This window comes from Neovison vison, chromosome 5 (assembly GCF_020171115.1).
Source record: "Neovison vison isolate M4711 chromosome 5, ASM_NN_V1, whole genome shotgun sequence".
Taxonomy (NCBI): domain Eukaryota; kingdom Metazoa; phylum Chordata; class Mammalia; order Carnivora; family Mustelidae; genus Neogale; species Neogale vison.
The window spans coordinates 47,535,434-47,549,509 of record NC_058095.1 but is presented as its reverse complement, the minus strand read 5'-3'; the positions used below and the strand labels follow the sequence as shown (position 1 = coordinate 47,549,509).

Below are 14,076 nucleotides of genomic sequence, written 5' to 3'. Positions count from 1 at the left end.
AGAAGAATTATCTAGAAGCTGGGCAGGAAGCAGGGAAGAGTATCACCTGAAACTCAGAATGCTGGCATCTTGTCTTGCTTCTGCAGTGGACCTGGAGTGTCTCTTTGGGCAGGTCACTTCTTCCTTGAGGACCTCAGTTTCCCCGGTAGTAAAATGACAGCATTGAACTAGATCTGTGATTCTCCACCACGGGTGGGGAGTGGAGGGGAGCAATTTGCTTTCAACCACACAACTTCCACTGTACAACAGAATATTTTCATCCTCTGTCCGTGGACGGCCAGCATCAACATCACCTGGAAGCTTGTTAACAATGCAGAATCTTGTGACGCCTGGGTGGCTCAGTCTTTTAAACCGTGAACTCTGGATTTCCGTGCAGGTCATGATCTCATTGTCCTGAGATTGAGTCCCTCATGGAGCTCCCAGTTCAGCAAGGACTCTGCTTCTCTCCCTCTCCTTCTGCCCCCTCTCCAAATAAATAAATAATTTTTTAAAAAAGATGCAGAATCTTGGACCCCACCTCAGACCTAGTGAATCAGAAGCTGCATGTTAACAACATCCCCAGTGTAAAGTTTGAGAAACGCAGGTCTAATACGCCCCCAAGGACATCACTTGGAGTGCTGGAGAGTTAATCCGGATGGCTTCAGAAATTCCCTGGGTGTCTCTATTACGCCCTGTACCGGGTGGAGACAGCCAGACTGTTGGGTTCCTGAGATGCTTTTCAAACCCACACTGATAGGACGCTGAGCCGTCGAGCTCACCAGAATTAATGGAAAGTGAAGACTGTTTAGGGTGTGCAGTCCACGGGGAGGTGTCGTGAGGTTGCCGTCGGGGGTCATTCCAGAAGCAAAAGTCAAGGCTGTGTGCCGATAGACGCGGGCACCCAGAGCGGCGGGCGGCTCAGCGGGCCCCTTCCTTCACTTCCCCAGCCGCCCGCGGTGGGGCAGGATTGGGCCGGAGGAGAAGCGAGTGTCTGCGGGCCACAGCGCTGCCCCAGGCTGCGGTTCCCAGGCTGCCGGCTCCTCCGTCACTTTCCCATTCCTGTTTTCACTCACCTACCCTCCAGGGCCGGTACTCCCACCTCCCAGGAGAGGAGGTTGGCGGCTCAGAGAGGTTGTCCAAAGGGTGAGCCCACGTGGCCTGATTTCCCTACTTTCTCCCTGGCCCTCCAGGATCATCCCACTGCGGGCGGGCGTCAGATCTGAGGGGTCAGTGGTGGCCTTGGGCTCCAGGGGTGGGGGGTAGGGGGCGGGCCAGCTGAGCAGCATTGCTGCCAATGCGGGCCAGTGAGCAAACATCAGAGCCCCACCAAAGGCCCCCGCTAAGAATGCAGGTCAGCAGGAGGAGCTGTGAGGGGAGGAGGGGTGGCCCCAGCCCTGCCCAGACAGGCCCAGCCAGCCCCACAGCTGCCCTCCTGTCCCTGGGGGCAGTGATGGGCTGCAGGAGGAAGGGGCTCCCCGGGGTCCTGGGGTCTAACCCCCACTGAACCAGGAAGACAAAAGAGGTGCCCACAGAGTGGGGCCGGCAAGGGTTGGGGGGCATAGGCCTGCCCCTCCTCCTCCAGGACTTCTAAATCCAGGAGCAAGAGAAAGCAAAGAGTTCCTCCCCTAAAAACCAGTCTGCTTCCATCTGTAACCCCTATCACAAAGTGACCTTCAACTCTGTGACTGCAGATTCTCCCAAACAGGTGATGGGATGAGCTAGTGTGGGTACCAGAGTTGGCTCCAGGAAACTGGGTCAGGGGTGGAGTGTGGGAAACAGGAATCCCACTAGGGAAGACAACTGTGGCCAAAATGAAGGCGGGGAGGGTGAACGAACACAAAGTCCAGCCTGCCCCTTTGGACCCCGAACCTTCTCAGCTGTCAACCTTCCTAGCTTTGGGCCTCTGGACTCATGAGGGTTTTTTGTTTTTTAATCATTTCACCTGAATTGGGCACCGGCTGCATCGCAGGCACTGGGCAGCCCAGGAGAGTGTGTACAGATGGGCGTTTCTGCACATCCCAGGCCGCCCAGTGGGTCGGGTGAGGGTGCATTGGTGCGCGTGGTGTTTGTGTAACTGTGGCGGGCCCTCTAGCTGGGAGTTGCAGTAGGATCCTTCCCTCTGACTTTCCAGCTGGGCTGGAGCCCATCAGATAGCCTGGCTGCCTTTCATCGCCTTGTCCCTGATAGGGATCATTCTGGGTGAAGAAATCGCTGTCAGTCACCCCCGCCTCGCTCACAGCCAGAGGGACTGATCACACCCCCACGGGGCGGGGTGACCAGGCTGGGAGGCTGGCTCTCCCTGGTAAGACAGGGAACTGGCGTTCTTGGCAGGGGAGGAGAAAGAGGGGGCTTATATGTGGAGGAGGAAGGAAATATCTAGAACCTTCTCAGCCCCACGGAGGGACAGTCAGCCCAGCTATCAACCCTGAGGGAGCTCCTCCCCATTCCCCACACCAGCCACCTCCTGGGAAAGGATCTGACCCTTCCATCAGCTGGGCTCTGCCCCAAACAAAGGGAGGAGAGGCTGCAGACTGGGGTGCTGGATCAAAGGAAGTGTCCACCCCACCCTGCAGCCGGCCTGGTCCTCACTGCTGAGGGACACTGAGTCAAAAAGAAAACCAGAGCTGGAAGACAAATGAAGCAATGATGTGCTTGATGACTTTATTACGGCATAAAAAACACAGGCTGTTTCTTCCTCCTCCTCCCCCCCAAAGTGGGTTCACAGCAGTTAAAGGAAAAAAAAAAAATCCTACATTTCTCCTCTAGGAGGCTGCCTAGAAGGGGGTAGACAGCCAAGCAACCTAGATCTATAAACGAGGGGAGCAGAAGAAAACCCATCCGAAGCCCTCACCAGCACCCTTAGAACTTAAGGCCTCCGGAGGGGAACATCAATGTTTCCCCGCCACCCCAACACCCATTCGGGAGTTCCCCTTACAATGGTCACTGGGGAGGCTGTCCTGGTGGCACAGGGAGGGGGTGGCTGGTTTCGATGGGTGGAGGAGAAAGGCATCCCACACCCACAGTGCCCTCCCTCTCTCCCCCTTTCTCTGCCTGGCCAGGCAACCCGCAGGCACTGGGAGCTCTCTCCTGCCCCCAACCCTCTCAGCGAGGAAAGGGACCTCTGGTTGGGGTGGCAAGAGGTAGGGGGAAGAGGGAGCAAAAAGAAAGAACGTTACTTCTTAAACTACCCCAGGCCCATGAGTCTCTCAGGGAGAGTCACCCTGTCCCTTTTAAGAAGGGCTCCCTTCTATGCAAATGCATATTCCTATCCAGACCCCAGACCCATTTCCCATTTAGCTCCCAGTCCTGAGACTGGACTTCAGCATCCCCAAGGGAGGAAGAGATGCTGTAAGCCTAAGACCTAGGGCTCTGGACAGGGTGAACAAGGTGGGGTCTCTCTAGCTGGAGACCCCAGGCTCAGTAAAGAAACACACACACAACACACACACACACACACACACGTACAAACAACATGCACACACACATGCCCTAATATTAAATAAAATACCTTTTGCTTATAACTTAAAAATCAATACACAACTAATCTTTGCATAGGGCTCTGGGTGGAGAAAGGGGGCAAGGGGTCCAGGGAGGTCAGAGGGAATCTTAGGGCCTCTACCTCTAGCTTGGGAAAGGGTACTAATTCCAGACCCTTACCCCCTATCAGCTTCCTTCCCTCTGCCTGGCTCCATCCCTGCCAGGCTCTCTCCTTCCCCAGGCTCCACTCCAAGATCACAATCAGGATGGATCTCTAGCATCTAAAGAAGGGGACAGGGACAGCTTCTTGGACATCACCTCAGAAGGCAGACCCCTTCCAATGGGAGAACACCTCCTTCATATGGAAGGGAAGTCCCCCTGCCCAGAATTGAGATGGGGAGAAGGGAGCCTCCTAATGCTCTACAGGAGGGGGGTTAAGGCTTGCAGGCAGCAGAGAAAGGGGATGGGAAAGAAAAGAAAGAGTGGGCCTTCTCTTCCCAGTGAGTAGAAGATGGCTGGACATCCACCCTGAGTGGGGACCACTGGAGGTCCCTCTGCTGGGACACCCCACCTACTCCCCAGGCAACCCTCTTCCTTCCATCCCTAAGGAGAAAGCAAATGATGGGGGGAGGGGTGGGAACAGGGAGCCAGGATGAGGCCCTACATCATTCTAGGGTGGGGGCTGGGGCTTCTGGTGGCCTTGAAAACCTAGATCAGGTAACGGATGGGGAATGTGAACTACACCGAACTTTATTTTTCATGAAAACCATGAGTTAAGGACTGAATCCGAGTTAGAGGCATAAGGGGTTAGTTCCTTCCATTGCCCTACCCAATCCCTTCCTCTCATTTTAAGAAGGGGACTTTTTGCCCTCCCCCTCCTGGTCTAGCTGTCTCCTCCACCCCACTGCTCTGGCTGGGAAGCTGTCCCAGATTCTGGCCTCTTCCCCTCTTCCTTCAGGGCTCCATCAGAATGGGTTGGGAAGGGTTTATCAGGAGGCACATAAAAGGAGTTATTTCTAGGGCAACAACACTCCCAACCAGATAGAGACCCCTCCTTAGAGGGTACCCCTGTCTCCCCTACCCCACATGAGCACTCCCTCGGGAAACATAGGGACAGAAGCACTATATGGGGGATGAAAGGGACCTGGGCCGCAGGGCGAGTCCGGAGGCGCTTTTAAGTCCCGGTTCCCAGGCACTAAGGACGTGTCCAGACAGCTACCCCCAGCGCCTGCGGCGGCCCCACTCCTCTCTGCTCCCGGGACGCGCCGTCTCTTCCAGCAGGTCCCCTCCGCCCTGCAGCCTCGGTAGGGGTACCCCACCCCAACCCCCCAGCCCGGGCACTGGAGCGAAGTAGTGGGGAAGGGGAGGACAGAGCAGCATGCGCAGCCCCTCCCAGCCCAGCCAGTCAAACACGTCTCGTCCAGCCCCAGAGACTAAAAAACCCCCTACTGTCCCGTCCCCCTGACCCCGCACCACTTTTCCTCCCCCTTAATAAATAACCACCTGATCCTCTGACTCAAGTCCCCCAACCCCCAAGGGCATCAGGCCGGGGCGGGGGGAGTGGAGGGGGGCCCCCCCGAAAGCTCTTCTGATGCCCCCAGGAGAGACCAGCGTGGGGGGCGGTACCAGAGCAGCTCAGTTGGAGGGAGCCGTGCCGCCCTCCGCCTCCCGCTTGCCTTTGCCCCCGGGGGGCTCCACCGCTCCGCTGGCCTTGCTCTCGCCCGTGGCCGCCCCGGCAGCCTCCTCTTTGGCGCCCTCGTGGGTTTTCATGTGTTTGGCCAGGTGGTCGCTGCGCATGAAGACGCGGCTGCAGACCGCACAGGGGAACTTCTTGGTGCCCGTGTGGGTCTGGAGGTGGCGCTGCAGCTCGTCAGAGCGCGTGAAGCGCTTGCCGCAGAAGAGCCAGTTGCACACGAAGGGACGGTCGCCGCTGTGCCAGCGCAGGTGCGCCTTCAGGTGCGACGTCTTGGCGTAGGCTTTCCCACAACCTGGGATGTGGCAATTGTGCAAATGCTTCTTCTTACCCCCGTCGGGCCCGCACGGAGCCCCCAGTCGCTCCGCCTCCAGGCAGTTGGGGCAGCGGCACACGGTCTGGCCCGAGCTGCGGGGCACTGACCGCCGGGAGCCTTTGGGCCGGGCTGCTCCGTCCAGACTGGAATCCAGACCCTGGGACTCCGGGGCGGCCGCTTCCAAGGCCTTAGCCCCATCGGGCGGCCCCAGGAGATGCTGCCCTCCGGCGGCCGGGAGAAGGTGGTGCGGGTGTGGGTGGGGCGGTGGGGCACAAAGCTGGTGGTCTCCGACGTAGCCCCCCAAGCCAGCCTGAAGCGCCCCGGGGTGGCCAGGCGAGGTCAGCGCGCCCTGAGTGTGGGGGAGGTCCATCCAGCTGGTGCCCGGATGAAGGTCCCACCACGAGCCATCCTCCGTGCCTGGGTGAGTCGGCCGGAACCATGATTCATAATGGTGTGACATGTCCGGCTGCAGGAGCTTGGAAAAGGGTCCCGGGGCCAAGGGACTGTCGCTTTCCAGGTCCTCGCAGGTTACCCGAGAGGAGGCCCCCGGCAGCTCATAGCCCTGTGAGAAATCCACCTCCGGGCCCAGCGGGAGGCTCTGCAGCTCTCCAGGCTGCAGCGGGGAGGGGTAGTCCCCAGCCTCCGGGCTCGTGTGGCCCTGGTATGTTTGGAGAGGCTGCAGGTCGAGGCGCGGCGGGGAGGCGTGAGGCGCGTCCGTGTGCTGGCTGCCCAGAGAGCCGCAGACAGCGGTTAGCATTGCCGGGATCCGGGGTGGGGTGGGGAACAGGGACGGTCAGGGGTACCTCAAGTGGGACCTAAAGGAGGCAAAGAAGAGGTGACATGAGGGAAGTAACCAACTCACTTTTAGTCCTGACCCAGATCCCCTCCCTGCAAAGTGCTCCTCTCTGTAGCTGCCTGGCAGGTGAAAAGAGGGACACACCTCTGAGGGGACTAAAGACCAGTAAACAGAATTGGGGAGAGCTAGGAAGGCTGGAGGGGATGAGGTTCTCAGCCAAGGGGGTAAGTCAACCTTCTCCTCGCTGATGCTGATCCCTCCTACAGGACCTAGCTCATTCTGAGAGCTGGGCTAGTCCCAGGCTGGTAAGTCAGAAACACCTACAGTAAAATGCTAGGACCATCCGGACCCCGGGTTCCCAGGCCAGCGCAGAGAGCTAGTGGCATTTAACCCCCTGCAGATCGGCCGCCACCCCCAATGGAGGGCCTAGACCCGTCTCTACTTCCCTAGTCTAACTCAGGACACAGATGAGGAGACGGTGGGGGTCTGTTTCTGAAACTCAGAGCTTGAGGTGACCTGATTTTCCATGCCCAGCGCAGGTTTTCAGATACTGGGGGAGACCTCATTCCATCCCTGAGGCATGTTCAGTGGTGAAGAGCATTTCATTGTTCTGTACCATTCGCCTCAGCTCTCTGCCTGCCTGGGTTGCCACCCCCCCCCAAACTCACTTCCATGCCTAGCCCCTACCCCTTCCCCTCGTGCAGGGACTTCACCCCCGGGGGGGGGGGGCAGCCACAGTGCTAGTTCCCAGGGGACATCTCCCCACCAGAGAAAGGTAAGCCTCCTCCTCTCCTGTGCTGACCCACACAGGCTCCAGCCAGTAGTCTGCTGCTATCCATGCCCTCCTCCAATCTAGGGGAGACTCAGATGTGAAGCTGGGAGGGGTCAGCTTCCCCCAGAAGGGGGCCAGCGAGAGAAGAGCTGACTAACCAGCTCAAGGAGGTAAAACTGTCACCCCGTTAAGAGATGCAGAGTCACAGTGGGGACAGCGAAGGACAACAAGAAAAACCAGAATCACAGAAATTACGAATTACCCCAAGAGATTATAGAGAGGGGTGCATTCTAGACCTGGGTCATTTTTAGGAGTTCTGCAGATGGCTCCCATATGCAGCTAAGTGTTGAGAACCATTGCCTCAGGCCAGCCCCCTTATTTTAAAAAAGAGGAAACCGAGGCAGTATTTGGAGAAATGACTTGAACAGACTCTCATTTACTTGTTCAATCAACCAGTATGCACTGTATGTACCTCTGTGAACCAGGTGCCTGGACTCCCCGCCTGTTATCCTTTCCCTAAAGGGTTGGCAACCTAAAGACATCCACCCCGTTCTTAACCACACATCTGTGACTCGAAGGTCCTCTTCCTCCCAAGACCTCTCCCGAACACCTGGGAGCCCTTCAGGTGTGGAGTTTGGTCGCCCAGTCTTCTCTGATGGTGGGAGAGGAGGTGCAGTGGTTTAGGTCAGGGACTTCTTCCTACAGCAGGGCTGACCCTGCTACCTGTGGCCTCTGTGACCAAAGAGATGGCCCTGGTAGTCTGGGAGAGGGGGAGAGAGGGGAACCAGGGCGCCTACTCAGCCTCTAGCTGCCTTACCACAAGAAAGGAACAGGGTGAAGCAGCAGGAAAAGAGCCTCGGGCCCAGGTGGGGCAGCCCAGAAGGGGCTGGGCAGGAGCCGGGAGGCCTGGGACCCTAATAGCTTTCGGCGTCTGGGAACTGCCCCAGGGATTAGGGGGTGGGGAGGTGAACGACCCAGGCTCCAGAGTGGCCGCTCTCGACGCAGAGCCAGGGAGTCCAGCCCCGGGATGCAATGGTCAGCCTGCAAAGTTTCGGGAAGGGAGACAGCAGAGCGCGCACTCTCGGCTTCCCGCTCCCCAGTGCAGGAAGCCGGGTAGAAACACCCTTCTTCCCCCTCCGCAGTCTCCCTCTCCCGATCGCCGGCGCTCAGGTGGTCAGGACTTCCGCACTCCCAGTCCTCAAGGTTCCAGTCCTCCGGTTGTCCCAGTCGCTCCAGTTTCCCCGGTTTTCAGCCTCCTCGGTCCCTCGTCTCGCCCTTCCGCCCAGCTGTCGCTCGGCGGGCACGCTAAGCCCCTCAGATTCTTTAGGACCACCTCCCCCAAGGCCACCGGAGGCTGCGGCGAGTTCGAGGCGCGTCTTTCTGGGATGATCCCGGAGCGCGCACCCCTCGCCGCCCCGACCCTGGCTCCTACCTCGAGGCTGCGCTCGGGCTCCGGGCACGGCAGGCTTGCGCGCTACGGACGGGCGCTCATGGGCCCTGCGCGCCGGCGGGCTCTCCAACGGCAAGGCACAGGAGCCGAAGACGAGCAGGGGCCGCGACCAGACCCGGCGGCGGGCGGCTGGCGGCCGGCAGCGGGCGGCGGAGGAGGGGCGGAGGGCCGGCGGGAGGGCGGAGGGCGGGCGGGAGCCAGGGAGCGAGCGAGCGAGCGAGCGAGCCCAGCTCCGCCCGTGACTCACCCGCGCTCTCTGCCTTCATCCTCTGCCCCGCGCTCCTTTTTCCCCGAGTCCGCGGCCCCGCCCACCTCACCTGCCGCCGCCTTTAACCCTTGCGGGCTCGGCCGGACGAGAGGCCCGCGCGGCGGGGCTGGAGGAGAGGGGGCGGGCTCGCTAACTAGGTCGCCTCCCGCCCCTCCCTGGCTCCTCCCCGGCCACTCCGCTCCTCCCGCGGGGGTCCTGGGCGGAGCGTTTCCCAGGCTCTGAGACCCGCCCCTCGGGAGCCAAACTGCTCCGGAGCGGGCTGGGTCTGGCGGGGTACGCGGGACTCAGACCCCGGGGGCCTGGAGAAGGGGGCGGGTCCTCGGAGCGATTAGGAGCGTCCCTCGGGCGCCGCTTGCTTCCTCCGCGCTCGACCCACTCGCCCGGCGGGGCGGCGCTGGCCGGGGTACTGAGAGTAAAAGGAAACAGGGCTGAGCGCCAAGGATGTGTCCGGTCCACCCCAGGCCTAGGCCGTGAGAACTTTGGGCTGCCGCCCTCCTTCACCTCATTACCCCCGCCGCTTCTCTCCACCACCACCAACCCCTGGCCTTTTGGCTCCGGCTTTCTTCCTCTCCCTCTCCGGCCACTCGCCTTTTTTGGGTGGCCTCCTCTCCTCTGCCATTCCCCTGTTCCCCCACTTGCCCTTATTCCCCCCTGCCTGCCCCTGTTCGTCTCCCAGGCCCCCCTCAGCTCTCACTCCCCATTTCCCCTTAAGCAGCAGCCGCAGGCGCGTCCTAAGTCCATCTCTCAAATACGCGACTCCCCTCAGTCCGGGAGCTGCTCAGCCTCCGTGTGCCCTCCACCTTTGCCCCCCTGCGCGCCCGGCTCTGAAAGTTGGGGAGGCGCCCTAATGGCCCTGGGAAGGGACACTTCTGGAAAGAACTGATCGACCCCTTGCCACGATTCTCACCTGAATGTTTAAACCCAAGGTTCCTAAGTTTGTCCTAAGTTTGGGAAAGAGTCTGGGATTTCCTTTAAGGAAAACAAATGCACATACACAGTGCACCATTCTGGCAAAAATTTCAGGGCGTTCACGGCCCCCACCGAAAAACTTCTCTCCAGGTCCCATTTCGTCGAGATATGGAGCAAGCGCCGGTGATTAGAGGCGTTCCTCCTCCTCCTCGCCCCACTGGCCTGTGAACCCGGGTAGTCCGCTGTTCCCTTCCCTATCCGTGCCTCCTCCACCCGCTGCGCGGACTTCCCGAAACAACTCTTTTCTTGCAGGGGAATTCTGATCGATTTCCATATTTTTTTTTTCTTTGCGCTGTTTGGTTTTCCCTACGCGCTTTGCCATCGGTTTTTAAATTTCGTTTTTTGTCTCGATAGTCTATCAGGCACAGCAGGACCAGAATTTAGGATGATTCAATCTCACCTCTACATCCTCTGTTCCACCACCATTGCTTGACCCGGTTCGATTTTCCGTTGGGGACATACTCAAAGTGCCACTACAGAACAACTAAACTGAATCCACAGCCCCTTGAAAATCAGCCTTTGCCTGCGTGATTCCCCCCGCCCCCCCAAAACACACACGGTCTTATATCCGGAGTCAATGTCTGATTCATGGGTTCATCTCCCTCTTTTCTAAGATTCCATTTCCTCATCTGGGCCACCTGAGTTCAAGTTGGAAGACTCTTCTGGGGCTTAAAGGAATTGATGTACGGAAAATACTTAGCCCCTGGTTCCCCTGGTAAGCTCACAGCAAAGGGAAGATGTTGTTATAATTATTAAGTAAGTGGGTTCCCAGCAAACGTTTATTGGATTGAGGAATATTCGCAAGATTTTGGGACTGGAATTTGGTGGACCTAAAATCCCGCCCCTGCCCTGGACTTGTTAAGCTGATCTGGTGGGTCAGGTTGCACTGAGCCTCAGTTTCCCCTGGGTTAGAATGCAGTTAGAGCAGTTACCCTGCAGGGTAAAAGACAGGCGCTTGGAAAGCCTGGAGAAGTTGCTGGAATGCAAGGGATTATTCTTTCTGATCAGTAGTCTTCTGGACACTCAGACGCCAGTGATGATGTTGATTCTCAAGAACTGCTCAGGATCTTTGGGGCCACTGCCACATCGACAGCTCTCTATCAACGTGGTTTTATCTCTGTTCACTCTGCTCACAACCACATCCAGAACAGAGCCTGTGACTCAGGCTCCTGTGTTAAGTCTGATTTGACCCATAGGCATTCTCTGCCTCCTTCCTCCCTGCAGCCCACAGAAGCTACTGCTCTTAAGGGATCTGAGCAGGAATCTGCTCAGAGTCCCCCCCACCCTGCTCCCACTTTTTTTCCAGGCACCAGATTATTTTATCTTCCTGTCTCCTTCTGTCTCTCCCTGGAAAGCAACAGGGAAACGGGTCTAGCCCCTGGATGGTAGACTTCCCACCCCACTTTCCTCCCAGACCCCCCTTTAACCCCATCCTACCCTGACCGACAGCCGCCTAGGGTTCCCAGGAGCAAAGATCCTCCATCTGCCTGTGGCTCCTAATACAGTTATCTCAGAAAACTCAGCCATCCTGCTTTCCTGTCCTGCCTAGCTTTCTGCCTCTCACTCAGAGTCCTATCTTCCTTTCAGGTCCCCCTCTACTCGCCTTCTTCTGATTCCCGTCCCCTCCAGCCCCTTGCCAGATGGCTTCCTACTAAACAGTGCCCCTGGTCTCATGTCGACTTGACTGCCAACATCACCACTGCCCAGTACTATTTTTGTCTTCTCAAAATTAGACAATGCAGCCCACCACATCTCCCACACAAATAGATTTTGCCCAAGACTCAGGCCATTTCTGGTCTTTCTCCCTCATTTCCCCAAAGGGGTAGATAGACAGATTTTGCCACAAGTGTCCAATCCTGCTACCCCTCTTCTCATACCTCATTTCTACCATGCAATCATTCTGCTCCTGGACCAGGTTAGTCTTCACGGTCATCATGACCACCATGTATTTACTGAGCATCTACTATGTTCCAGGCACTTTACACAAATATCTTCAGGGGCGCCTGGGTGGCTCAGTCATTAAGCGTCTGCGTTCGGCTCAGGTCACGATCCCAGGGTCCTGGGATTGAGCCCTGCATCAGGCTCTCTGCTCAGCCAGGAGCCTGCTTCTCCCTTTCCCTCTGCTCCTCCCCCTGCTCATGCACTCTCTCTCTCTCTGTCTGAAATAGATAAATGAAATCTTTAAAAAAAAAAAAACAAACCACAAATGTCTTGAACTCTCATGGGCATGCAGCAAACTTGTTATTATTATTCCCATTGTACAGAGGAGGAATTCTGCCAAGGATCAAAGAAATTCAATGACCTGCCCAAGATTACAGAGCTATTAAATGAGACAGAGAAGGAAACTGAGTCCAGATCTGTCAGGCTCCAAAGCCCAGTTCTGGCTGCCCTTCCGACCTTGCTAGGGCAGCAGTGCTGGCCCCTGGAGTCCAGCTCCCCTAAATGCTGAAGGTGAGAGGAATAGCATTCTCCAGCTAATGTCCAGATCAAAGCCATCCATGACCGTGCCTTTAAAAGGACACACTGGTCCCATCTTGGATTGCTGGGACAAGTCACAGCTCTATCTGTGGTCCCTTCTAAACCTCAGCTGTCCTTCTGTGGAAACTGCACTAGGAAAATACCAAAGCTTTTCTGCCTATAAAAATGGTCTAGTGCAAGTCCTCTTTTTATTGGTAGGGAAACTGAACCCCAGAACAGGGACGCAAATAGCTCAAAGTCATCGGAAAGTTAGAAACAAAGCAGGGACAAGAACCCTGGTTTCCTAATTCCTGGTTATTCACTCTTCTCCACTCCACACCCCCACTTTCAGGCTGCACCTGGAAACCTGCAAATTAATGATCCTGGACACCAACACATTCCTCCTTTCCTTCCCTCTTCCCACCCTGCCCTCCCATGTTCCTAGGAAACTGGACAGAATCCAGAGCTGGGGCCAAAATGGTTCTCTTTCACTCAGCCAACACTTACTGAGGGTTTACCTGGGACCGGGCACTACACCGGATCCTAATTCTATTTTAAGCCAAATATCACTAGTGTCCACATCTGTCTTCAGTCTAAAGGATGAAACCAGCTGAGTCTAGAGCATCCATATCCTGGGGTACGTGTGTATGCCCACACTTGTGTGTGTGTACCCATCATGCCTGTGTGTGCCAGGGGCTTGAAGGTGGGGTGTCTGTTCCTTCTCTTCCATCATGGAGTTCCCCATGGGATTTGCACAGAGGTTTCTCCCTTACTTCTGCAGGTGTCCTAGCATGCACAAACTTCTGTGGGGTGAGTGTGTGCCCTGTGTGTCTATTAATATCTGCCCATCTTTTTTCTCAGGACGAAGCCCCTGGCAACTGGTTAATGACCACTCCATTTCTCCCCCAGGTCTCAGCATGGCCCAGCGCAAAGACCTCCAAAGGAATCCTCTTTGGGTCTCCATACAAAGCCCCCCAAGATCTCCCTCTTATTTCCTCCTCCCAGATTCAGAAAGAATCAAGCCTTTCAAACCCTTCTCAATGGACCCTCTAGAGAGGAGACTAGATCCTCTTGCCCCCTGAGCTGGACAGGGAACATCCCCTCTTACCGGTCCATGGAGCCTAGAGCTGGCGGCAGCAGTGAGGGGCAGGTAGGGGTGATGTGAGAGCCAAGCTTTATAAGGGAGGCGACAGCCAGAGCCAGAGTGGGGGGCGGGTGAGAGCCCCAGGCAGGGTTGCTGCCAAGTCCTCATGGCCTCTCTCGGAAGCTTTTAGGATAATCCAGGAAACAGTGGCCCCCCAGCTCTCCTGGGGGAGTGGTAGGGGATGAGATCTGAGTCTCTGAGGTCTGCCAGGAAAGGAGGATTTCAGCTAGAAGAGGCAGCTGGGGGTGGGGGATGGAGAACAGGACTTCTTCCCTCCTTCCCTCCCCAGAGGTTGGACAGGCAGTGGGAGAGGGACAAAGTGGACCTTACGGAATCCAGCTGAGAGATCTCCAATGGCTGGAACTCTCCACATTCCATCTCCCTCCTTCTGAGGTTTTCTCTGTGGATTTGGTGGGAAAGAAAGAAGTACCACTTTTTTTTTTTTAAGATTTTATTTATTTATTTGACAGAGAGAGAGATCACAAGCAGGCAGAACAGCAGGCAGAGAGAGAGGAGGAAGCAGGCTTCCTGCTGAGCAGGGAGCCCTGATGCAGGGCTCATCCCAGGTCCCTGAGATGATGACCTGAGTCAAAGATAGAGGCTTAACCCACTGAACCACCCAGGCGCCCAAGAAGTACCACTTTTAAAGACTTTACACACACACACACACACACACACACACACACTCACCCTTCCAGCTGATCAATCCCTCCCTGTAGAGCTCCCCGTCCCTGTTGAAGCCATCTCTCCCACCT

At 56.9% G+C, this 14,076-nt stretch overlaps 1 protein-coding gene across 1 annotated transcript; it reads right to left on the bottom strand.

The window, feature by feature from the left end:
* Positions 1-2,626: 2,626 nt before the first annotated feature.
* Positions 2,627-8,634, bottom strand: SP6 (Sp6 transcription factor). The gene is made up of 2 exons (XM_044248806.1): positions 8,466-8,634; positions 2,627-6,280 (listed from the first exon to the last, which is right to left on the bottom strand). Exon 2 carries the CDS (start codon positions 6,220-6,222, stop codon positions 5,092-5,094), a length of 1,131 nt encoding a protein of 376 aa, XP_044104741.1. The 5' UTR covers positions 6,223-6,280; positions 8,466-8,634; the 3' UTR covers positions 2,627-5,091.
* Between the last annotated feature and the right edge of the window lie 5,442 nt (positions 8,635-14,076).

Coding starts and splice junctions, on each gene's coding strand:
- SP6 (XM_044248806.1), bottom strand. CDS start 6,222: ATGCTAACCGCTGTCTGCGGCTCTCTGGGCAGCCAGCACACGGACGCG.